The sequence below is a fragment of the Natrix helvetica genome (genome assembly GCF_964273705.1).
Source record: "Natrix helvetica genome assembly, chromosome: 1".
NCBI classification, from domain to species: Eukaryota; Metazoa; Chordata; class Lepidosauria; order Squamata; family Natricidae; genus Natrix; species Natrix helvetica.
In genome coordinates, this window is record NC_138548.1 from 33199219 (window position 1) to 33224768 (window position 25550).

Sequence of the window (25550 nt, forward strand, 5' to 3'; positions counted from 1 at the left end):
GGTCGGGCGACCACCTTTTGCCTCTCAGCAAAATCCCGAAGGTGCGTCTTTTCCTCAAGGGCGCTTCTAACCTTCGCCCTCCCACCGTTCATCGCTATCCTACTTGGCAGCTGTCCGTGGTCCTGCGGGCCCTCTCTGGCCCTCCATTCGAGCCTTTACGCACTACTTCTCTTCGATTCCTGACGCTGAAGACGGCCTTCTTGATTGCCATCACGTCAGCTCGCCGGATTTCGGAGCTGGCGGCTCTCTCTGTTCGCCAGGATCTGTGCGTCATCCACCCTGACAGGGTCATTTGAGGCTGGACCCGACCTTTACCCCCAAAGTAAACTCATGGTTCCATAGAGCGCAAGACATTGTGTTGCCAAATTTTTGTCCTCATCCGTCGCATCCCAGAGAGCGATCCTGGCACAATCTTGATGTCAGGAGGGCCCTGAAGGTCTACATCGCTCGTACTGCGGAATTCAGGAAGTCAGAGGCTCTTTTCCTCTCCTTCCAGCCCGGTTCCCTAGGGAAGAAGGTCACTTCCTCCACAATTGGCAGGTGGCTTCGCGCTTGCATTGCGACTGCCTATGAAAGTCAATCCAAGGCCGTTCCGCGCGGCATCACTGCACACTCCACACGAAGTGCTGCTACTTCAGCGGCCTGGGCCACCCAGGCCTCGATCCTGGACATCTGCAGGGCCGCTACGTGGTCCTCTCCTTCTCCATTTGTGCGACACTATAAACTGGACATTTTCGCCTCGGCTGAGGCGCCTTTCGGCAGGCGTGTGCTCCAGGCGGTTGTGTCAGAGACCGAATCCCGGGAGCCTTCTTCTGCCCACCCAGATGGACAATAACTTTGGTATGTCCCATTGCTTGGACTCTCCAAGCGGTGTACAGGAAAATGACCATTGGCTTACCTGAAGGGTCCTTTTCTGTACACCGCGGGAGAGTCCAACCCACCCTGGCTCTCAAGGCCGGGATTCGGGTTCCTCGTGTCAACAGTACATCATCTTGGACGCTTCGCTCCGTCCGCACGAACTGACTCCTTCTAAGAATTCTGGGGGATTGAGCACACCAGGAGGAGGTGTGGCTTAAGGAAAAATAGTTCCTCAGTCCTAAGGGCAAGCAGACTGAATTAACCCATTGCTTGGACTCTCCCGCGGTGTACAGAAAAGGACCCTTCAGGTAAGCCAATGGTCATTTTATTTGTTCACATTCCTGCCAACGCACTAAAACCAAAACGAAGAGAATTTTCTGTCAAAAGCAGGATGATTTCTGCGGAGCCACCACTTCTCTGCCTTAACTGTGCCATGTTCCATTTCCCCCATTACTTTGACTGGTTTCGGGTATGGATGCCCTCCAGATGTCTTTGATATCAATTCATAAAAACTCTTGCCAGGTCCCATTACTATGAATAACAATTAAGTGAATAGAAAGATGTTCAAACTTTATAAGTCATGAAAATAGCAAATGAGTAGGATAAATGCATCCTAGCTTGACTCCTGGTGACTAGATAAATATGCCTGTGTAGGTTTAGGGACAACATTATGAAAGGTAATTGTTGTGGCCCACCAGCAGAGCTGGCAGTAGATTTGGACAGTGAGGAAGTTGGAGAGGAACATGGTCCAGTCCTGGAGTCTGGGGAAGGCTCTGATGAGGGCTTTGTGTCGAAGGCATAGAAGGGGCCAAAGCCATATGCCAGTTATCAGCGGCCTTCAGAGTCAGACATCAGTGAGGCAGGCGAAGAGCTGGAGCCTGTTTCCAATGTGCGCATACGGAGATTTGCCAGACAAAGGGAACAGCTAAAGAACGGGTTGACTTGGGAATAAGGCCACAGGCGGACAATGAATGGCCCCTCCCAGGGGAAATAAAAGAGGAGCGAAAGGGGAGTGGAGTTTGCAGGAGACAATTGGTTCGCTTAATTGGTTCGTGACTCTCCGAGACTCCTTGCCGAGTTTTGCAGATATCGGCCTGGCAGCTCTCCAAGCCAGATAAGGTCTGTGACGGTAAATTCTCCCTCGAAAGACTTTGTTGGATGTGAATGAGCAGAATTCACAATAAATTAATAAAAGGGTCTTTTGTCAGGACAAGGAGTTTGCTTCATGCTGTTGGGAAGCCTACGTCAGAACAGTACTGTCCTCTTAACAAGATTCTTCTTTTCCTTTCCAATCTTGCCTATAGCCCTAGGACAGTGATGGCTAACCTTTTTGTTGTTGGGTGCCAAAAATATGAGCACGCATGTGCCAGCACCGATAATGCAAAGTTTGTCCCCACATGCGCATGCGTATACAAAAAGCCCTCCTCCATGCCCTCCCCACTTGCGCCGCATTGCTCGCCTCCCAGCTGAGCTTCATATTTCCTCTGGGGGGGCCAGGAGAGGCCACTTTTGCCCTCCCCAGGCTTCAGGAAAGCCTCCGGAGCATGGGGAGGGTTAAAATGGGCCCAATGGGCCTACCAGAGCCTGGGGAGGGCAGAATGACCTACCCTGACTCCCCGGAGGCCCTCCAGAAGCCAGAAATGGATCATTTGTAGTCCCATTGGACCCATTTTTCGCCCTCTCCAAGCTATGGAGGCTTTCCTGAAGCCTAAGGAGGGCAAAAATGGCCTCCTCCGGTCCTCCGGAAGACTGAAAACCAGCTGTCTGATGCACGCATGCGCGCTGGAGCTCACGTTCCAGCAGATATGGCTCCGCGTGCCATCTGTGGCATATGTGTCATAGGTTTGCCATCACGGCCATGGATTTTCTATTAATGTCCCAATCTAGATCTACTGTAGCTCTGCAATGCTTTTGAACTTGGCAAAGGTTACTAGGTGCCAGTATCTGCTGTGACTGTTTATGAGGTAGAATGTTAAACTGTATGTAACTGAAGAAAAGGCACTTTGTTCTTCCATATTTTTATTAATGACTTGATGAAGAGGTAGAAGGTATATCAATTGTCTCAAAATTGTGTGGGATGGCTAATGTACTAGAAGACAGAAATAAATTTCAAAGTGATCTAGAGAAATGGGCTGAAAGTAACACAATAATATTTAAAGAGATAAATGCAAATGGCTTCTCGGAACCAGCAACCATCCAGATATAGAATGAGGCTCATTTTCATTTTGGTAATGGTATATATTGAAAAGGTCTCGGAATAGTTGGTACAAACGGAATCACCTCTGTAATTTGGCAACATTTTTGTTGCTGTTATCATTCATTTTGCTGATTTCTTTCCATGGTTTCAGCTTAAGATCTTCCAGAACCTTGACACTTTTCTTTAAAGTTGTTGCTATTCCCCATTTTGTGTTGACAACAAAATTTATAATAACTCTGTTTTCAATGAAACCATTTGTAAATATTTTGAACAACACAGCATCTAGAATGAAGCCCTGCAGTAGAGCACTCAATACTTCCTTTCGGTTTGTTGTGAGGCAGTTAATGTGCACTCTTTGGGTATAGTGGTTTAACCAGCTATGTAGTCTGCTCCAGCCCATATCTTTTATCCTAGTTTCCCATGGGAAACATAATCAAATAGTTTGCTGAAATTAAGATACACTCCTTTCAGAAGATTACTGATGCAAAAATAGAAGCTGTAGAGTTCTGTCCTCTTTATGTCAGCTGTTACTATCCTACCATCTTCTTGTATGACCTCTTCTTTTTTTCTTCCTCTAAATACCGAAAGACTAAAAGCCCATTCTAGTGTGTCCTGTCTTTTGTGTTTTAAATTTTCTAATTTTCTTTCTGCAGGTAATTTCTATTTGCTCTGATACACTTTGACAATTATACCCATCCGTATATGTATCTCGTTAAACTTGTTAAGTTGCTTTCCCCAATCCCCATTTTTATCATTAGACTTGTGTGCAGCTATATTTTCAGTCCTGGCTTTTCTCTTTTCACTTGACCTGAGGATTTCTGCACATGGGTTTTATACCTAGTATTAAAGGATTAAAGTTGACCTCTTAGAATGCATAAATGAGTATGCCAAACCCCAGGATGATATGATTACTTTCTACCAAAGTAATCTGCTGCTTTTACGTCTTCAACCAAGTCTTCTGTAGTTGTTCAGATCAAATCTAGAGCAATTTATCCTTTTTAATCTTTCATTGTTCTCTCTAAAAATTGAACAAGTGTGAAATAATTGTTGGGATCTTGGATTCTTGCCTGACTTGGTTTTCAAGGAAGGGTGCAAGTAGTTGGGGGGGGGGCTGTTATTATTATTGCATCTTACATCGCAATCAAGGAGGGCAATATCTAGATTGTTCACCGTATCAATTAACAACATATATCAGAAAAATATATTTGCTGTTTCCTCTTCTTTGTATTCTTATTCAGATGCTTTCACCTGGACCCTCAAATTGCATTGAGATTCCTGGATCTTAATAGATAACATTTATTTCCTTCGCATATAATACCAATCTTCCTCACCTTCCTTTTGTCTGGCTTGTTTCTTTTGTATAAATTGTATTCATCAGTCTTTTTAGTCTATTAGTGAGTTTCATCCTACCAGTTATCAGTGAAGTGTGAACTTCTTAATCCATAAACACATATCATGTGAATCCAGCTGTTTATAAACCATCATTAAATAAATCATGACTTAATATAAAATATGAGTCTGTTCAGTATCAATTGTTAATGTCAGTTGAATTACATCTGTCTGAGGGCAGCTGCTGCTTTCTTGGCTGCAAAAAACTTTGTTCTACAAATGCTGCAGGCAAGCTGGATTCATAATAGCAGTTTGACAGCTTAGGTGACTTAATAGGTTGTATCCATAAGGGTAGGCGTAGCAAGAAATAGTTCGATGCTTGGAAGTTTTGTTATGTTCCTCATGCAAGGTTTTAACAACATATCGATATAGGTATTTAGTCTTTTTTTTTTAACCAAATAGCGATACAAAACTATTCAATGTTCCATTGATTTGTATTCAGGATTTATTCCAGCTGTTTTGATTTAGCTTAGGATGAATCTGCCTTATCTGATCATAAGTGCTTCCTGTCTCCTTATTATATACACAGACTTGCAATAACCCATCCTGATAGGTTTCTTTTAGCCCTTTGTGAATTTGCTAGGGTTTGAATCTAGAACCTTTCATATGAATAAACGTGTGCAGTGAGACTTAATTAAGACCTTTCCAATTACATATTCATAATCATTTTCTACTTTGATGCATTTAGGGTAAAATCAAATACTGCCCGGGTTCTTCTTTTTCTTGGGTTCTATCTTCTGAGCTAGATTTAGTGCATAATAAAAACCATTGTTAAGAAGAACAGATGATTCAAACTAACTTCTTGTAATGCTTATTCTGTAGCTCACAGAGCACTGAATCTGATACACGGGCAAAGAGGAACAGCTGGAATTTATGACCATCACAGGTTTTGCTCATTAAATATATAAGTATGGCTTCAGAGGATGTCTTAAACTTCTTCCAGCCTTTTTCCTCCTGGATATCTCGAGTCTATGAGGCTTTCCAGCAAGCAGGAGAATCCTTATCTTCTTCGTTGAATCATCTGGGAAGCAAACCAGATCAAAATGGATTTGATGGGGAAGATGATTTTGAAGACAGTGATGGGCTTTATGAACGCTACTCTGTAGGTTCCGATGATGACAGTACTTCAAGTCAGGAGAGTGAGAAATCTCATCATTCTTCATCATCCTTTCAAGATCTTGCTTCACCTGAATCTTCAGATCTTGATTTGTATTGGCCCGAGCAGAAAGGAACCATTCCCCATACCTCCGAGGAATACTTTGAGGATGCCTCCCATGGAGTCTACCAAAGTTACAAGAGTTATCAAGCTATGGAAGCTCTCCCCACAATTCCTGAGGAGGAGGAACATCTCCACTGCAAGCAAATTAAGAACCTTTCATGTAGCTGGGATGGTGAGTTTTATTCTCCTTTGACAGCATTAACATTTGCTTGTGTAGATGATCTTCCATTTGCAAGGCTGGTCATCTGTACATTTAGACAGGCTTCATATTCTGAATTTTGAGAAGCAGAAGTTTGATTTTTCAGTGCACCTTACACCCTACATTTTGAAACTATTCAAGAAATGGGTAAATTCTTCAGAAACTCTTTGGGCTACCTTGGAAAATGTTTATGATCCAAAAATAGTTGGAAGATCTTATATACTCTTTGAGCCATTTTAAGGGTTTGAAAGAAAGTTCCCATTTGTTGTAAAGGAAATTACTACAGACCAAACCATATGGCTCGTCTCCTCTTGGAACATTCAGTGCAGATCAGGTTATCCTATGCATAAGTCTCACAGCAGACAACTACTTCACATTAGATGCTTTACGATGGGTCCTGAGGAGTTTTAATTTCTACTTTCCTATCTTAACCAAGGCTTGGGGCGGGGAGGGGGGATCTAAGCTGGGAATGGCTTAGATTTTGATTGGTCCTCACCTAATGATCTGCGTAATTCAGTTGATGGCAACTGGGTTTACCAGGATTGTCATCACTTAGCAATGCAAATTACAGTCCAATTTACCATTGTATCTGAATACACATAATCTTACTGATTTCAGGAGCATAGCTTGGATGATAAACTGAGAAATATGTTCTCTGGGTTGCCCTCTATATTGGGTGTAAATATGCATACATTATACATGTATGCCTTATAAGCTAGATGGTCAATGATAACTAAGGAAAACACCTTCGGAGAACCTTTCCTAAAACAGTTTTAGAGGGCACAAAAAATCAGGCTTCACCAGTTCATGCAACTCCATATCTAATCAGATAATATGTTCTTAGCTAGATGTTATCAGAGCTAAGGATAGGTGACAGTTCATAATATTCCATTAGCACCTCCCCCCCATTTTTTTAAAGTTAGCATCTCTCTCCCACCCTCCTTCCTCCCTCCCTCCCTCCCTCCCTCCCTCCCTCCCTCTCTCTCTCTCTCACACACACACACACACACACACAAACACACACTTGTAGGTTCCTAACATAGGTATCAGCAATTAAAGTTCAAAGGCAAATCAAGTTCAAAGGCCAATAATTCTTTACCAGAATTTATATTTTACTCATCGAAGAATTTGGGATTTTTTTGAAATCAATTTCTCTTTTTGAGATAGGCTTGAATAAACTAACATTCTTTTTCTGGTTTTGACTTTGAACAACTTTGCTAATGTTTTCTTGCTTTCTCTGTATCATCGCTGTCAGCTGTCATGGACTGCCAGCCGTCAGAAATGCTGAAAGGTCTCCTACTTGGGCAGGGGTGGGGGTGGGGGTTTGGACAAAATGGACTAGATGACCTACAAGGTCTCTTTCTTCCAATTCTGTTATTCTGTTAATTATCAATTTCTGTTCCATGTTTGTAGTTCTAGAGACTGGACTTTCTTTTATAACTCATGTGTCTCAGATGTTATTTCAACTATTGAAAGTATTGGCAAAATTGTATCTCTTCACATGAAGCTTGAAATACTCCTTGAACTTCACATCACTTCATCAGATGGAATTGCCTTGTACCTTGAGAGAAGACATTTTCACTTTTGACCAAATCTCTTTTCCCGACATAAATTAAAAAAAATTGTTTTCAGGGATCTGTGCTCTAAACAGATTCTATTGAAACAGTGTACTGTAAATACTTTTCATTATGTTAATTTCTCATCTAACCTATGCCAGGTTGATTAAACCACTTGCTTTATCCACTGTTGTTAAATCAGACTTTTATTTCTTCAAATCCATTCCCCAAACTGCAAATCTTTGGTGCGGCTGAAATAGTATTTCTGATTAAATTTCCGACAGTGGCTGCCATTTGCCATTGGAGAAAAATTGCTACTAAAGTAGTCATTGGTATGTGTATATTGAGTACATGCATACACTTAATCTATATCCTTCCTTGCTTGCTTGCTTGCTTGCTTGCTTGCTTGCTTCCTTCTTTCCTTCCTTCCTTCCTTCCTTCCTTCCTTCCTTCCTTCCTTCCTTCCTTCCTTCCTATATATATAAATGGCTGTATGTATGTATTTATGTATGTGTGTCCAAGCATAACTCAGGAGCTCCTTGAGCAATTTCAACCAAACTTGGTACACAGATGACTTACCCTCTGGGAACAAGTACTGGGGGTGGGGTGGGGGGTGGGGATGGTGTGTGTGTGTGTGTGTATGTTCCAGTATAACTCTGGAACGCCTGGCCTGTTATGGAGAGCAAGGATGGCATCCTAGAGCGGCTATTGATTGTGATGTCATGGGAGGAAGAAGGAAGAGCCTGGCCCCTTAAGGAGAGAGTGTGTGGCATCCTAGAGCGGCAATTGTTGGTGATGTCAGTTCCTTCGTAGCTTCCTCTGGAAAGCCAGCAATGACGTTCACCCTCCAGTGGACCAATGGGGAAGAGCCTGATGGATTTGGGGCAAAGTGCCAGGATCGTAGACAAGGTGGGAAAGAGGAGTGCATGGGAGAGGGAAAGGGAGAAGGCAGGGATGATGGGCATGGGAGTAGGGGGAAGAAAGGCCCTCTCAATGGCTTCCTGTCAGACAAATGCTTTGAGGTCTCTAAATACCTGGGCAACTCCAGGTTATCATCTAGTATCTAACATATTTTGTTCCTAAACACAGAAGGAATGACTCTAAAAATGAAGCTTCTATCTCCTCTATCTTTCCCAACCTGATGTTTTTGAGATGTGTGAGATTTCAAATTTGACCAGGGAATGGCTAGGGAATTAAAGGTGTTGATACCCCTCCTCATCTGGAGAGAACAGGGTTGGGGAAGGCTATCTTTAATGTTTAATCTTTACTCTTCAAGTGCTCTTTCAAGCACCAAACATATGAAAACTGAGTAGAAGAGGGCTGACACTGTCTTGATGATTATCCAAGCTGAGGTGGTCTGGTACATAACATTTTGTAATGGAAGATAGATTATTTTTAAAAGCCTTCTCCTGTATCCCTGGCCCATAAATGTGTTCTCCTGCCTCAAAATTGTAAACACTTGTCTTGGGGTTTTTTCAGTGGAGTTTCTTGTGTATCTGTTTTCTCTCTTTTATTGCTGTTTTTGGGGGGCAGGGGGATGTTGTTTTCTCCAGTTTTATTTATTCTTAATGTACCATCTTTCACCTAGCTCCCAAAAGTATAATCGAGGCTTTGAATGATAAATTGACACAAAACAAGAGCAATACTTGAATGCTTTTTGTTGCCATAGAAGCACTTCTGGCAGATCACAGAAGGACCCTTTTGCTAATAGTAAAGTATGAGAAGAAAATAGACACGCTCTTCATCAAGTAATTGCTGTTGATGAAAAAGCAAACAAGCCTTATGTTCTTAGTCCAGAATAGTCTCTACTGAATGTACACGAGTTTCATTTTGGGAAGGGGCAGGAAGCAACAGGAGAATTAATATCTTATTATGACAATTATCATCCTGTCCTTGAATAAAAGAGCATAAAATCAAGAATATTTGGAGATAGCTTAGAAGTGCCAATGCTATGTTTAACTCCACATCTTTTCTGTCTTGCTGAGCTCAGAAAAATCATCTTGCAGTTTTCAAGGGTGCTTCCTTTTAAAGAGAGATAAGTAATATTTCTCTGCCATCTCTCAGGAAAATGATTGCACTAAAAAATTACTAGTGATCTGTATTTGGATATGGGCATACAGACACATCAAAGCACGAAGATCTCACATGCAGGTGTTGAGTTAAAATAGTAAAAGAGTTCACAGTCCATCTAAGCATAGATGTGAGACCAAACAACATTTACATTGTCATGCACATATGCAAAGCAAAGTGTAGTCTTGGGCTAATGCCAAGCTTGCACTGTACACTCAAAAGTCCTTGTGATCACTGATGGTATTACACTAGCTTTCAGTTGCAATTGAAGCTGGAAATGCAATTGTACTATCTGGCCCTGTGATATATGAGCCATAAAATCACTGGCGTCCATAGCATTCTGCAAATGGATATACAAGTGTAGTAGTTGCTAAAGCTGTCTGAGTGCCCATAAACTGAAGACTTGTTGAAGACCAGCTTGGACTCCTGATTATGACATTGAAAAATCGTCACACTTTTCATCGCAACAACAATACTGGGGTTCATCATTGCATTCTTCCTATTTTTTTGAAACTTCCCAAGGTAGACATAGTGATATTTAGCAGAACAACAGGATAAACAGAACTGGAAGGGACTTTGGAGATCGTCTAGTGCAGGGGTGGGGAACTGTGGCTCTTTTGCGACTTGTGGACTTCAACTCCCAGAATTCCTGAGGTAGCTATGTTGGTTCTGGAATTCTGGGAGTTGAAGTCCACAAGTCGCAAAAGAGCCACAGTTCCCCACCCCTGGTCTAGTGGCTCTCCAGTCTCCTCTTAAAAGCCTCCAGTGACGGGGCATCCACATCCTCTGAAGGCAAACCACTCCATTGGTTAATTGTTCTCACTGTTAGGAAATTTTTCCTTAGTTCTGCATTGCTTCTCTCCTTGATTAGTTTACATCCATTGTTTCCTAGGGGTTTCCAGCCAAATACTAGCCAAATCCAAATCTTCCAAGCTTTCTGTGGGTTGCCAAGGTCAGCCAGATGCTACCATCTAGTTGATCTTGAGAGTCTAAGCACACATTTTACCATCAGGAGATGGTTTCCATAAACACTCATACATTACAACCTATTACAACGCTAAGAGGCAAACTTCAATATAGAGAGAGTTATATAGCTCAGGTTCAAATAGTACATTTCCTCCTGTGTTTCCTAAATGAGCAAGAACCAATAATTTCTTGTGCATTGTTGTAATGGCCTGTCTGTTCTCACCTTCTTTGCACCAGATCTTGGTTTCTCTAATCTTCATACTTGCTTTAGATTTATGAGATCCCAAGTTCAGTTTGTGGTATCTCTGATAGGATTGGGAGAGCTCACTGGGTATGAAATCCAGGAGAAGTGCTCCCAATTCCTGCAGATTCATCGTCTACTTACCTATTGCAGACTGATTGTCCCAGATTCATGGCTGACATCATTAATTCTGAAAGCAGCAGGTGTGAATTCTTTAGTTTTTAATTTCTACCTTATCAGTTTCTGTAATTTCTTCATAGCATCTGAAAGGATTTGTTTAGTACTGCTACCATCCATCAGAAGTATATGATAATTCTGGGATTCCACAGAATTGTCAACTGCTTCTTTAAAATTCTTATATGGAAGCAGAAAATACAATTGGCTTGACAGATGGTTCGGAGCTATTAAGCAAGAAGCAAACAATCTTTTGTACTTTTGATATTTACAGGCTTCTTGGGATTGCCAGTACAATGTTACTTCAAAGTTTACTTCGCTTGACGGGAATAACTTAATAATGTTTTGTTATGGTTATGGCTTCATTATATTTGTTAACAATGTTTTCTTGGTTAGTGTATCTTGCTAATTGACATAGAGCTGCTTGTTAATCCAAGCTTTTTCTACATTCTTTCTCTGAATTAGACCAGGACCAAAAACTCTTCCATTCTTTTGAACATTTCTGATTTTATACATTCTTTAAAAAAAAATCGTTCCATTCTCTTTACTGAATGACTTCACTAGTTACACTAGTGGTTCTCTTAGAATAAACCTTCTTAATGCCCTTTCAGCAACTTGCAAGCAATGCTGCATCTCTATTGTTTAAAATACGTTTTCTCTTGCCAACTACCCCCTGCCCAGGACAATTGCTTCTCCAGTAGACGCATGCATGCTATATGGAAAATACTTAATAAAAGGCTGGAACAATACAATTCACAATCAAACCAACTGTTAAGAGACGGAATTGCAGTTTCCAGAATGCTGAAGGATTGGACAAAGACAATTACAGTTATTACTGAGATAGTAGATTCATGGTACAAAGCAGAATAAAGTAAACCATCTTCCTTCCTTCCCCCCTCCCTCCCTATAAACCGATTGCTTTCCTTTGTCTTCAAGCATACACAACCTTTTTCACAGGATACACAGAATATCTCATTCTCTTTCTCTCTCTCCCTCTCTCCCTCTCTCTCTCTCTCTCTCTCCCTCCCTCCCTCTCCCTCCCTCCCTCCCCCTCCCTCTCTCTCTTCCCCTACCTTTCTCTTTCATCTTCTACCTACCTACCAACTGCCTACCTTCCTATCGCCTTGTATCTCAGCCAAGGGACTCTGGGAGGCTTAACAATTCTAAATTATAACATGTTCTGCCCAGATCATGGTCACTGATTGATGCATTCCCCTAATCCAGGGGTGTCCAAACTTGGGAACTTTAAGACTTGTGGACTTCAGCTCCCAGAATTCCCCAGCCAGCCATGCTGGCTGGGGAATTCTGGGAGTTGAAGTCCACAAGTCTTAAAGTTCTCAAGTTTGGACACCCCTGCCCTAATCCTTTACCTTCCAGCCATGCATACCAAGAAGCCCTCAGTTGTTTGCCATTCTTACAGCCATGTACCTTCAATAAAAAGCCTTCTCAGAGACACACCTCCTTGAAATAGCCAGCACACACCTATAGTAAAGCAATTATAATCTTTTTAGCTTTAATTAGTTATATGCATTTTTTTTAAAAAAATTACATGCCACTTACAGAGTTACTGCATGAAACGCACACTACGTGCCCACACAGCAACTAGTTTTACAGCAAAAAAACCTTTCTTAACTTTTTCCAAGTTTAATGACTTAATTCTGAGGCTTTTGTTGTGATAGAATTCCAGTAGCATAGTTGTTCCTTGCCATTATCTTTACACTCCACTCCAGATGCTCCATCTACCCAACTTATCCTGCTCTTTCTTTTCATAGGAAGGGACATACTTGTAAACAAAAAGTAATAGATTATTGCCATTTACTATGTTTAGTTTCCAAGATCGTTCCTATGGATCCCAAGAAATAAAATCTATACTGGGTGCTGTGATGTGCAATACTATACGTCAAAGTCAGGACAGAAAGTCATCTGTGCACTAAAGGTAGCCAAGGTAATGATGACAGAATTTGATGGAAATAAGTGCCTGTGTGTGAAGTATGGCTTCAGAATACGCATTTGTGCTCTAAGGAAGTGAATTCTTTGGTAGATTGTTCATCTCAAGAGGTAAACATTTACTTGCAAGCTGTGAACAAAGAAGATTGTTCTGTGCAGCAGCTGAAAATATGACATTTAAGAAAGAGGGATAAAAGTATGGCAAATGGGAATGAGAAGTAGCTTCACCTTGAATAGTTTAGATGACAAAGTATCCCCTGTACTTTAATTCTTGTGTGTGTGATTAAAGAATCAGTCCAGCCTCTTGGTCTGACACTGTGATTCTTGTTCTGAAATATAATTGAGCCTGACACATATGGCAGAGTTAAAATAACTAAAATTGAAGGTATCCGTGGGACTAGAATGAGATCTGTGCTAGCTAATGACTGTGTTCAGATTGGAAGAGAAAGTGTTAGATTTTAGCATCTCAATTACAGTAAGAAACAAAGAGACTTTTGCATTTTGGTTAACCGTTTTGCATTCTTCACCATCCAACAGCATGTGGTTATTTTGATTAAGCTAGGCAGGTCTTGAATTCTTTTAATGGAAAAATTGTGGCTATAATGAATTAAATAAATGGTTTTCCCCATTAAAATAATATGCTGTTAGTTGCAAAGTCATGATCCCCATGGACAACATTACTCCAGGCCTTCCTGTCCTCTACCATCCTTGGAGTCCGTTTAAGCTCATGCCAACTGCTTCAGTGACTCCATCCAGCCACCTCATTCTCTGTCACCCCCTTCTTCTTTTGCCCTCAATCTTTCCCAGCATTAGGCTCTTCTCCAGTGAGTCCTTCCTTCTCATTAGGTGGCCAAAGTATTTAAGTTTCATCTTCAGAATGTGGCCTTCTAAAGAGAAGTCAGGATTGATCTCCTCTAGGACTGACCGGTTTGATCACTTTGCAATCCAAGGGACTCGCAGGAGTCTTCTCCAGCACCATAGTTCAAAGGCCTCAAAAATAATATGGACTAGTATAAACATACAAAATTGTAGAAAGAATGTCTTACAGCAGATATGATCAGTATTTCTTGGACCAATAAACACTCCCAAAAGTAAATTTGATCCATGACCTTCTGCTTGGGATGCTGATGACAGTATGGAATCTTTAAAAGAACAATTTTTATAAGGAATATTTGGTGGACCACTTTTCTGCTTTGCTTCTGTCATATTGGAGATGTACTGTTAGGGTATATGAAGACATACGGTTTGACAACGTGAACAGAACTGGGGGCTTCTCTTAGTAAAAACAGCAGTTAGTTGTATGATATAATATGACTTCTCCACAGGGAAGTAAAGAGAGCTTGTTAAACATTCCCAAAGAGTTGGAAGTGAAATGATTGACCATGTTTATTTATTGTCAGAATGAACAACAAATCTCATTTATGCCATAGTGGTAATATTTTCAATGGTTCTGTAAGGAAGCTTATATTACTGCAAGGAACCCTGTTGTTTTCATCTGCAATCTTTTGAGTGAACATTAGGTTCATGGCCATGTGGTAGGTACTTCTTAAGAGTGAAAGAAAAGCCTTTTTAGATAAGACAAAAGAATAAAGTAACCTACCACCCTGTTTCTTCCAGTGACTAATTGTAGGAAACTGGAGTCTTTACTTTAAGCACCATGTTTATTCCCAGGTTTGTTTTTTTTAATTCACCGAGACAAAACAAAATCCAAGAAATGAAGGAATGGAAATGTGTTCCCATTTTAACTAACAACTGTTGAACACCTTGTGTCATTCATCATTCACATTAACCCACAGTGTATTTAACATAATGTGCTGAATAAGTCATAGTGGTTAAGGTTGCCCATTATAGGCAGCCAGAAAGTGTATGCAATGTTTTTATTTATTTTCTTCATTAATTTATATTCTATTCAGTTGCATAAACTTGAATCACCTAAATGTAGATGCTTAGCTCTCTGTATGAACTAATTTGGTTTAGTGGTTAAGGCACCGGGCTTGAAAGTAGGAAACCATGAGTTCAAGTTTCACCTTAACCATGAAAGCCAACTAGGTGACCTTGGGCCAGTCACACACACTCAGCCTACCTCACATGGTTGTTGTTGTTGTTGTAGGGAAAATAGGAGGAGAAATGTGTCTTGGATCTGTTTGTTGCCTTGAGTTACTTCGAAAGTTAACAAAGGTGGAATGCAGATAAATGTAAAAAATCCCTGTTCTTTGGATCTTTTTTATATACAGTGTGAAACACAATAACTAGTATTACAGTAATTATTTATAAATTTGACCTCTGTCTGCGGAGAAAGGAGATTAGTTACATAAAGGAGTGCCAAGACAACAATATTATCTAGCATTATGGATAGAGAAAAACAAAGCGAAAAGAAAGGGAGATTGAAATCTTCATGCTGTGTATGCTCACAGCTACACATAGTATGCAGATACATGAAATGCATGGGTATGAAAGTTAGAAATAGGCATTCTCAGTTAATAGATAGAGACTATTTATTCGTGTGCCTAGTTAGTATAAGACCAGTTCTATGACTTTGACATTGAATCATTTGCTACATTATTTTAGGCAAATAATGCAAATGCTTGACTTGTCTATGCCTACAGACTTATCACAAAGCTTTGGGGTATTTCTAGAGTGAGTTTGAGGTATGAGCTAAGTTTACAAATTTGGCTATGAAAGAGCAGGTGTTTCAACACCATCATCTACTAATTGATACAAAAAAAATAGTGTGCTGCTTCTTGACTTTTAATTTAATTTTTTTCCCCATCTGCATCCAGGCAAACAACAGGAGGAATCTTTCCTTCGGGAACTGCTGGGGTGGAGGGGTGTTGGATATAAGTGATAATTTGTGTGTGTGCTTGTGCGCGCACTCATTCTCTCTCATTTTCTCTCACACAAATACACAAGCATAGTCAGATGCATTCGAATATACCAGCTGTCTAGTGTGTTACTATGTTGTACTGCTTTTTTTTTAAGGATAAAGGAATACAGCTCTGGCAACACAGATTTTTTTTCCGTATTGCCAAAAATATATGCAAAGAATATGGAGTGCATGTCTTTGAGTGCTAGTTATTCTTTTGCATAAATATGTTGTTAGCCTTACTCTATTTTGTATCCAGCATAGGAGATGGCCTTCTCTTTGGTGCGACTTGGAGATCGGTCAGACATGCTTCCTTCACAATCCCATCAGTTCTGCTACCTTAATCAACAGTAGCACAAGACTTCATGTGTCAGAGTTTTCGTAGAGCTTTTGACTGATGACTATATTTAAAAAGCAAATCTTGTTTGACGAAGTAGCAAAGAAGTTGGGACTTTTAGTGGCATTTTCTATGCAGGAATTCTCTGTACTCAATACATGGATAGCAGAGAGAAATAATTGATATGGAGTATTGCAGCTGATTTTGAAACGCTATCCATGCTCTTTTATGACATGAGTATACCTTATCCTTCAGGGTAGAAAGGAAATTGGAATAGTTGGGGAGGCTTTTTCATTTGTAATTAAGTTCAGATGGTAATCATGGATCTCTAATAAATATTCCCTTTCCCATTCCTACAGCAGTTTGTAAACTATGCTTAAAATTATTAATATCGGTGATGCATAAATAAGTGTCTAAGCCAAATAGCATTTTAAGTATCTACTCATCATGTACGGCTCATATAACATGGTGGAGGATATGGGGAGCAAGGTTGAGCAGTGTCTGATTTACAGTTACTAGGTTTGCTTTTTCAGCTGCAGGGTTAATTCCATTGCTCGTTTGAGGAAGATAATGTGAATGCTTCCTCTTTGCTGTAGCATTTGACATCTTCATTCAGAATAAAGTTGATTGGTAGAAAACCCTTGAAAGTACATTTATTATTGAGTTATTAGAAAATCAATTATTTCAAGTAAAACAAATGAAACAAAAAATATTAAACATCTTCTTAAAGCAGGGGTGTCAAACTCGATTTCATTGAGGGCCACATCAGGGTTGTGTTTGATCTTGGTGGGCCAAGGTGGGTGTGGCCAGGGTGGGCCTGGCCAGCTCAATGTCACTCCTATTGGGGGCACCTGTGGTGGCCCGAGCGCTCTGCCAGTGAAAACGAGCTCCCAAGCTCTGTTTTCGACTGCCGCGGCCTCCTGCAACCCCTTTCCAGTGAAAAAGGAGCTTGGGAGGAGCTCGTTTTCACTGGCAGAAGCACCGTGGGTTGGTCCTTTGCTGTTTCCATGGTGGCCCCATGGGCCAGATCTAAGTAGCCCATGATCGAGGACCCGGACCTTGAGTTTGACACCCCTGTCTTAAAGGAAAGAAAAAAATGAAATGATGACTAGGGAGAGGAGTAAAAAAACCAAACATTCATTGTTGTTACGAAGATCACTAGCAGAAAGATGGCACACCTCTTGGTAAAACACCAATAGCTCATTGGAGATTGTGTATCCCGTGGCTCCTGCCTTGTTTTGTCTTTCTGAGTTTGTATGATGATTCCGCCTCCTGGGCTGTCAAAATCTTCTGTGTGTCTCTTTTTCTCTCAGTGAACAGTTATGGGGATGATGAAGATCTAACAACATCCTCAGACAGTGATGAAGAGGTGATTAAACAGTTTGAGATCTCAGTTTCTCGTTCGCAGAGCTTTCGATCAGGAGTTCCTGAAAAAGGAATCCAAGCAGGTTTGGAGCACAGGCCAAAATTTAACTGCTTGTTGTCAAATCATGAAGAATACAGTACTGAGGCCTCTGAAAGTGAAGGTATTTTATAACTCTTTCAAAAAAAAACACACCCAACAATGAATGGAAATTGCAGAGATAAACAAAAAATGCATCCAATTTGGCTTAGTCAAGGGACACACAAGTGGTCAACAATATGTCTAAAATTTGCTCCAGGGTTGAAGGACTATGGACATCATTTTATACTAGCTCCGCTTCTGCTAAGCCTCTTTTAAAATCAGTCAAAGTTTGACAGTAAAGACATAAAATCAAAAGCTTATACTGTTAATCTAAAATCAACACATCACTTCAAAAATGAAATGGGGAAAAAAATAAGAATAAAATATTTTTAGTAGAACTTGGAAAACAGGTGTGCACTCCCAAGCTTCTTAACTTCTCCCATAATGTCTACATCTAACACCTTAATAGGTTGATATAATAAATATTTGACTTGGGTAAACTATAATAAAGGTTGCTGTAGCCATCACTCTTGTTTCCTTAAGAAAGCACAATTAATACCATTTTATGATAAGACAAACTTACAGGTAGTTCTCAATCTACAACCATTTGTTTAGTGGCCATTCAAAGTTACGACACTGAAAAAAGTGACTTATGACCATTTTCACACTTAACAGCATTCACTGTGATAACATGACCAAAATTCAGACACTGGCATATATTTTATGAGGGTTGCAGTGTCCTGGGGTCATGTAATCAACTTTTCTGGCCTCCTGAGAAGCACCTAGCCTGAGAAAGTGGCTCATTGGCTAAGACACTGAGCTTGTTGATCAGAAAGGTCGGCAGTTCGGCGGTTCGAATCCCCAGTATAGGTCTCCTGCATGAGCAGAGGGTTGGACTAGATGACCTCCAAGGTCCCTTCCAACTCTGTTTCTGTTACAGTGTTACAGTGAAAGTCAACAGGGAAGCCAGACTCGTTTAACAATCGTCTTATTAACTTAACAACTGTGGCAAGAAAGGTCATAAAATTGAGGCAAATCCCACTTAACAACTGTCTTATTTAGCAACAGGAAATTTCGGCTCAGTTGTGATCATAAGTTGTATGTACATAATTTTGTATTTATCAAGATGTGTTTGCTGATGACAGCTCTGTGAGTGGCACAGGCTCCGAAGATATAACTTCAGAAAGGGAGTCAAGGTGGATTTTAACCAGGTTGCTTGGTCTAAATCATCACTCTTTCTCAACTGCAACTTTAAGATGGGTAGACTTCAACTCCCAGAATTGGAGTTGCATGCTGAGGTTGAGGTTGCTGAAGCTGATGAACACTGGTTTAGATCAAACTTCTCCAATTAGCACCTTCCAGAGACAGAATGCCAAATTGGAAAAAAGCTGGAGTTGGTGTGTAATGCACTTTGGAATATATTTCACCGACTGTTTCTAGTATAGCTAGTTCAACCTTTGGAAAGTCTTTATGAGGAATCCTGCAATAAATTTCTAAGTGAACTCCACAGCAACATTTTCAGAAGAAACTGAATTATTTGTATTCTGAAATAGGCCCCATTTGTTTCAGTAAGGCTTGGCTCCCAAGATTCCCTTGAATTATATTTCTTAACCTTCAAATAGATTTTAACGCTTAACTGATACTCTGGCTGCAAGCCAGCTTTGCAAAGCACTGAATATGTGTGCTGGGGGAGGCTGTGTGTGGGAAGTGTGTAAAATAATTTCTCACTAGAGAAGCACTTCTATTCTGAAAGCTTATGGCATTTTATTTATTTATTTTAAATTTTAAAACCTGTCTTCCAGCCTACTGCTCTGGTGTGTGCCATGTGTATATCAAACATGTACTGCTTATGTTAGAGCTACAATCTGTGATGTACACCGTGTTCTGTTCAACATCAGCGGTGCCCGGAGCCTTCGTAGTGGAATGAAAAACATCCCAAAACATTCTTGTAGGAAGGAAATCCCAGTGGCCTTCCAAGCAGACAGATTCTGGACAAACGCACAGGGAATCGTATGCAAGATGCCAGTCTGTTTGCTTGCTTACCTGGGAATTGGTTGGAGTTGATTTTCAGTTAATGAAATCAAAGGATAAGCAGTGGTGACTTCAGGAAGACTTGAATGAGGGAGAAATGCTCTATAAATGTTTGGAAATCTCAGCAGCACCTCTCAACTTTCATGAAACGATTTCTATTATTCCTGATTCTGCCAATTCTGCTTCCATTTCCCTTTTATTCCTCTACTAGATTATAGGGTTGCAGTGTAGAAGGAATCATTCTTAGCCTTGACTTGTGGTGCTCCAGAAGTCCTTTAAAGGTTGTAATTTCTAATAAAAGAAGGGGAAAGCATTACACTAATTACCCTCGTACAGTTAATTAAACTTCTTCAACATTAGTTTGATTACAGTGGCAATGGGTGCACAGTTGAAAGACTTGAAAAGACATACTGGGGAAAAATTGTTGTGAAGAAGGTCTATCTATGAGGTTACTAAAAGTAAACTCTGATTTGGTGGCACATAATCACTCACAATTCTTAATAATTTGGAGAAAGATCATGTCAGTAGCATTTCATTACTGTGGCTCCCTTAATTTTGGAACAGTTTACTGTCAAAGTTTCCTAAAGCTTTCATTATAGAAGTTATTGAAGATGGTTCAGTTCCACCAAGCCTTCCATTGTATTTTGTTGCTAGTGGTATCTGATCTGGAAAAAAAATAGTTTATATTTCATTGTTTTATATATTTAGTGTTGTAATCTGCCCAGGGCCTTTGGGTCTAACTACAGCATTACCTTTAAATGATAACAGTGTCTTGTCATTCATAACTAAATCTAGAATCCTCAGAACCTGTTTTTGAACTGGAATAGTTTTATTTCATGCTAATAACTCAGAATCTGAATAATTTTGGGGCCCTGAATTGGAGTGTGTATATCTATCTAAATATAATTTTTTTTTGTTTGAAATGAATTAGATTTAGATGGGTTCAGCCACCTGAGTTACCAGGACAACCTGTCTTCTCATGAAGATGACCTTCTATCCATCAGTTCGAGGGTGGTGGAGAGCAGGGGCTCTGGGCAGCCAAAAGACTCTGAGGTGGATGTTAGTGCAACACCCAGCCTCAGCCGACAAGAAACCGAAGGGAGTTTGGAAATGGAGACAGCTTTCAGCAACCAAGGATTTGAAGGGAATGACGAAACTGACAGCTCATCAGCTTGGAGTCCAGAGGTAAGAAAAGGTCTTTTTATATAAGAGCCTGCGTGGTTCTCTCAAGTCTTGTTAGCAACGGCTGCGTTTGCATGCACTATGTTAAGACTACATATTGAGTCACAACGTTTGGATATTTGTGTTTTCAGCATCTTTGGACTGTGGATATTCTCTTAACCCCGTGATGGTAAACCTATGGCACGCGTGCCTAAAGTGGACCATGCGGCCTTGCCTGTTTGTCTTCCAGGTTTCTGGCGTGCATGGATGCATGACAATCAGCTGTCCTTCGTACGCACACCAGTGTGCGCATGCATGCCGCCCAGCTGATTGTTGGGTGTGCCTGCGCTCTGGAACCCGGACATTCAGCTTTTCCAGAGTGCGATCCTTTCGCGCACATGGCAGTGCCGAAAACCAGCCTGCACATGCTCTCGTCAACTGATTGTAGGGCGTGCATGCATGCTAGAACCCAAAAGTTTGGCTTTTCTGGAGTGTGGCCCTGACAACACACACGCGCGACGTTTCCACACGACGTTTCCACACTCACTGCCGAAAAGGTTCGCCATCATTGTCTTAACCTATTGAGTAGGATGGTTTTCATATGATCATGTCCAAGGTAAAGTGGCAAATATAAAAGGTTCATATTTCAAAGCTTTATATGATCATCTCATCATCTAAACACATGGTTTGTAGTCTAGGCAATAATTGGTGCTCAGATAGATGAATAACTTCACTACTTGAGTATGTCTGAACAGATAATTTAAATCAACTGTCGCATCCCTTTCTCTAGTTACCATTGCAAACTGTACTATGCTACTATACTTCTAGTGGGAGTTGTTAAAGATCATGACAAGTTGCAATCCCTTGGACTATGTACAGGAAATATGAAACTTGGCTCTTCTCTACAATGAGTGATTGATATTATTCCCACTGTACAAATTGTAAATTGAAATGGAAAACTAAGATTTTATTTTAGAGGGTCTCCTCTAAGTTTCAAAAATCCATCTCTCTGTCCTGCGGTGGTTTCCGCTCCACTTATTGCTAACAGAGCAATTTTGCTTCCTAGAATTTAAGAGATCAGGATGTTGTTGTAATTCCTGTCAGGGGCACTGAGAGTTGAGTCCAGAGGTGGGTTCCTGCCAGTTCTAACCTCTTCTATAGAAGAGGTTCCACAAATCTACAGTGCCGTTTAGAAGCAGTTCCAGCTCCCTCCCCCCGCCCATCCGCACATCATCAAGATGAAGAACGAGAGGAGGAATTCTGGGAGTTGAAGTCCACAAGTCTTAAAGCTGTCAGGTTTGAACACCCCTGGGTTTTTTTTTCTAAATTGTTAGGGGTGCAAGGGACAGCTTTAAGACTTGCTTTTAAGAAGGCGTGCTTCAAATGTCAGAGTTTCTGAGCCAACATTTTGGTTGCTAAGCAAGAGCGTTGTTAAGTGAGTTTCACCACATTTTACATGTTGGCCATGCCCACCCAGCCACATGGCTGGCAAGCCACTCCTACCTGTCACATGGCCGGCAAGCCACTCCCACAAAACAGGCCACACCTACAGAAGAGGTTCTAAAAAAAATTGAAACTCGCCACTGGTTGAGTCCTACATAGCCACAGGGGCAATCCATGCAGGGAATCTGCTAAATTACATTTGAAGTTTCTCCCACCTCCAAACAGTGTTTATAGTTCTTGATTTGCCTTCGTATGGTAGCCTCTAGGTCAGTGATGGCAAAACTTTTCGGCACCAAGTGCCCAAACTGGAACACACATGCATGCATGTTCATGTGCACATGCTTGCCAAGAACCCAAAGACCAGCTGGCAGCGTGCGTGTGCACGCCAGCCAGCTGGTCTTTGGGTTTCCGGCACGTGTATGCGTGCCAGCCAGCTGGTCTTTGTGCGCATCAGAGCACTGGAAATCCGTAGACCAGCTGGCCGGTGCACGCATGCCTGTTATTTGGCTTTTTTTGTGCCATTTTTGGGCTGTTTTGGGGGACAAAATGGCCTGAAAACGGTGTGGGTTTTGCCCGTTTTGGGGGCTGTTTTCAGGTCATTTTCCGATGCTGCGGCGCCCACGAAGATCAGCTGGCCAGTGTGCATGTGCACTCCAGAAACCAGAAGAGCAGCTGGTGACGGCACACATGCCCCACAGAGAGGACTCTGCATGCCACCTCTGGCACGCATGCCATAGGTTCGCCATCATGGCTCTAGGGATGCTTCCTTGCAGATCTTGGAAGTTGCTTTCTACTGCCTTTAAATTACTTTATAAAGTAGGACAGGGAGTGCCATATAATAGTCTTGTACCTTCTTTCTCTCCCCTGCATATTGCACAGGCATCTTGTTGTAAACAAAATTGTGGTAGCCATTCTGCCTGAATTGTTCAAGTAGGTTCTCCAGTTGGTTTGCTTGCTGGATACTGCAGTGTATTTTTACCCTGCCTTACAGTGTTTTGACGCAACTCTTTTTATGTGACCCATTGTTTGTGACAGTGCAAAAAACCTGGGTCAAGGATCTGACTAGTAAGCCCCTTCCTATGTTTGGAGCACTGAACATAACAGGTCTGGATCTCTGTATGCTTTGCAGCCATTACATTCCTATCATATAGTTGCACGATCTCGGATGCTTTTGTTTTTAGATCTAGTTTTGTAGGACCTTGAATTACTCATCAGGCAGCTGATTGGTTAGTCACCTCAAGTCTCTCCACTCTGAATGCCACTTCCAGAATCAGTCTGTTGATTTACAAAAAGGCTTTACACACTTTTTTTTCCTTTTATTAGCTCCTCTTTTATCATTCCTTCTGAGCCTACAAGGAATTGATCACTTGGTCCCTATTGAGTTCTTCATCTACATCTTCTTCCTATTTTTTAGAAAAAGTAATGCCTGAGCTTTTATCTGAGCTGAAATGAAGGAGACTTTAGTCATTCATTATGAACCCCTCCTCTATGATTCATACAAAGATACCTCCTGCTGCTCCTCTTCTTCCTCGGTCTTATCCCTCTCTTGATCTCTGTGTCTTCTGATCATGTCCATTGGTTGTGGAATTAAGATGACACAGTTTCTCCCATCCCACTCCATGAATATACATGTCCTTCTTTTAGGAATAGTAAGATTTGGTGTTGGGGCTGTCCCAACTCGGTCAACAGAAGAGCCTTTGGCTGCATCATTAGTGAAAGGTGTAGCTTTACTAAGGGCAAGTGGTTACAAGCCAGGTAAAAACCAGATCCAAGGTTTGTAGGCAAAATCTGCCTACTTATTTTCCCCTTTCCCCCTCCCCTGTTATCTGTTTAGTGCCCAATGGGATTCAAATAAAATGTTTAGGTAACAGTCCTGATTTTTGATAGGCTCGGTGATGGATTTTGTAATTATTACCCACATTTATCTTTGCCTATATTGTGTTGAAGTGCAAATATTTCTAGAATGACTCCAACTCCAATAGAGATGGACAAACTTAAAACACCATTCTCTATTCTGGTACCTCTTGCTGAAAGACAGAATAGTTGATTGTGTTTAAAAGCTGGCATTGAGCAAGGTGGCATCTTGTTTTGGAGGCCTTAGGTACCCTCTGATCGTAAGGCTGGAAGGGACCTCTTGGGTCTTCCAGTCCAACGCCCTGCTCAAGGCAAGAGACCTTATACCATCCTGGTCAAATGATTGCCCAGTTTATTTTTCAAAACCTCCAGTGAGGAAGCCACCACAACTCCGGGAGGCAAGCTGTTGCATGTGACATTTGTAGCTGAATGTAGCCAGCCCCCTTTGCAGGGTAGCGACCAAGGATGTAAGAAACCTTATGTTCCTTATTAGAGAATCAACAGAATACTGGGCACCAGGCAGAATACAAGGCATGGTGAGTGACCTGTCTCTGGCGAGGTGATTAACAAGTAGTTGTCATGGTCATCATCAACATCATTGTTATTATTTCTTTCTGGCACTTCCATACCATTTTCCAAATAAAAATATAATCGGGGCAATTGAAAGGAGAAATAGTGACCAGCAGCAAAAGAGTAATATATAAAATATTCTGCATCAGTGCGCTAGAAGGGTTCTGAAATACAGCTGTAGGAGTAAATCCTTAAATTCCTTCTGAAGACCTGCTCTGCTCCCTGAATATCCTGTTCTTTCACAGCATGTTCATGTTTAAATAGAAAGGAAAGGTCTCTATGGCAACCCATTTTAATCTGAGATTAAAAAGCACCTTTGAACAGAAAACACACACCCAGGAAACCAAGCACCTGACTCTCCCTCTTCACAGGCTTTTCTTTTATCAAAAGTAAATTTTGTATTTAAAAAGAAGAAGAAAAAGGATTAGACGAAAGGTAGATGAATCTGTCTGGAGAAACGCATTGAAAAATAGGAAAAAAAACGTTTTGTGTGGTTTGATGTCGTCTGTAGGCATGAAAAGGCTTAGATTTAGTGCCCAGAGAAGACTAAAATATATGTTTATACCTTCACAAGGGATGAAGACATAAGTGGGATATTCTGCTTTTTATGATAGGGGAAAGCTCTTTGCAGAACAAGAACCAGTAATGCATTCTGTTTTGTACAGATAATAAAATGGCATTCAAGAATTTGTCCCAAAATCTTTTTGTCAAATGTAATTCTTATCTTTTATACTTATCTTTTCAGTAATGGAGGGTTTTCTTCTTAGATCTGAACTTCTCTTCTGTATTCAATCCTTTGCTCTTAATATGTAACTCCTCTGTATGGATCCCACCTCTCCATTCTGTTTGGCCTCCTGTCTTTCACAAATAATCATCCAACCATATTTCCCTGAAGCTCCTGATTCTTACTTATTCTTCACTGATTTCCAAGCCATGCTATGCTCCCCTGTCCATTATCTGTTATTCCTTTTGAAGTCCTAGACCTTGTCTCTTTTTCTCTTATTTTCTCCACTACCAAAAAAGGCAGAAGT

General features: G+C 41.0%; 1 protein-coding gene across 5 annotated transcripts in view; it reads left to right on the top strand.

The window, feature by feature from the left end:
- Positions 1–25550, top strand: part of SYT16 (synaptotagmin 16) — a 121267-nt gene that overhangs the window by 80942 nt on the left and 14775 nt on the right. For 2 of the 5 annotated variants that reach the window (XM_081969202.1, XM_081969201.1), the window contains exons 2-3: positions 5267–5835; positions 20423–20676. In XM_081969202.1, coding sequence (XP_081825328.1) covers positions 5355–5835; positions 20423–20676 — 735 coding nt within the window. In that variant the 5' untranslated portion in view covers positions 5267–5354. Of the gene's footprint in view, positions 1–5266; positions 5836–17329; positions 17543–20422; positions 20677–25550 lie in introns of all 5 variants that reach the window. The other 3 variants (XM_081969204.1, XM_081969205.1, XM_081969203.1) reach the window with 2 other exon arrangements.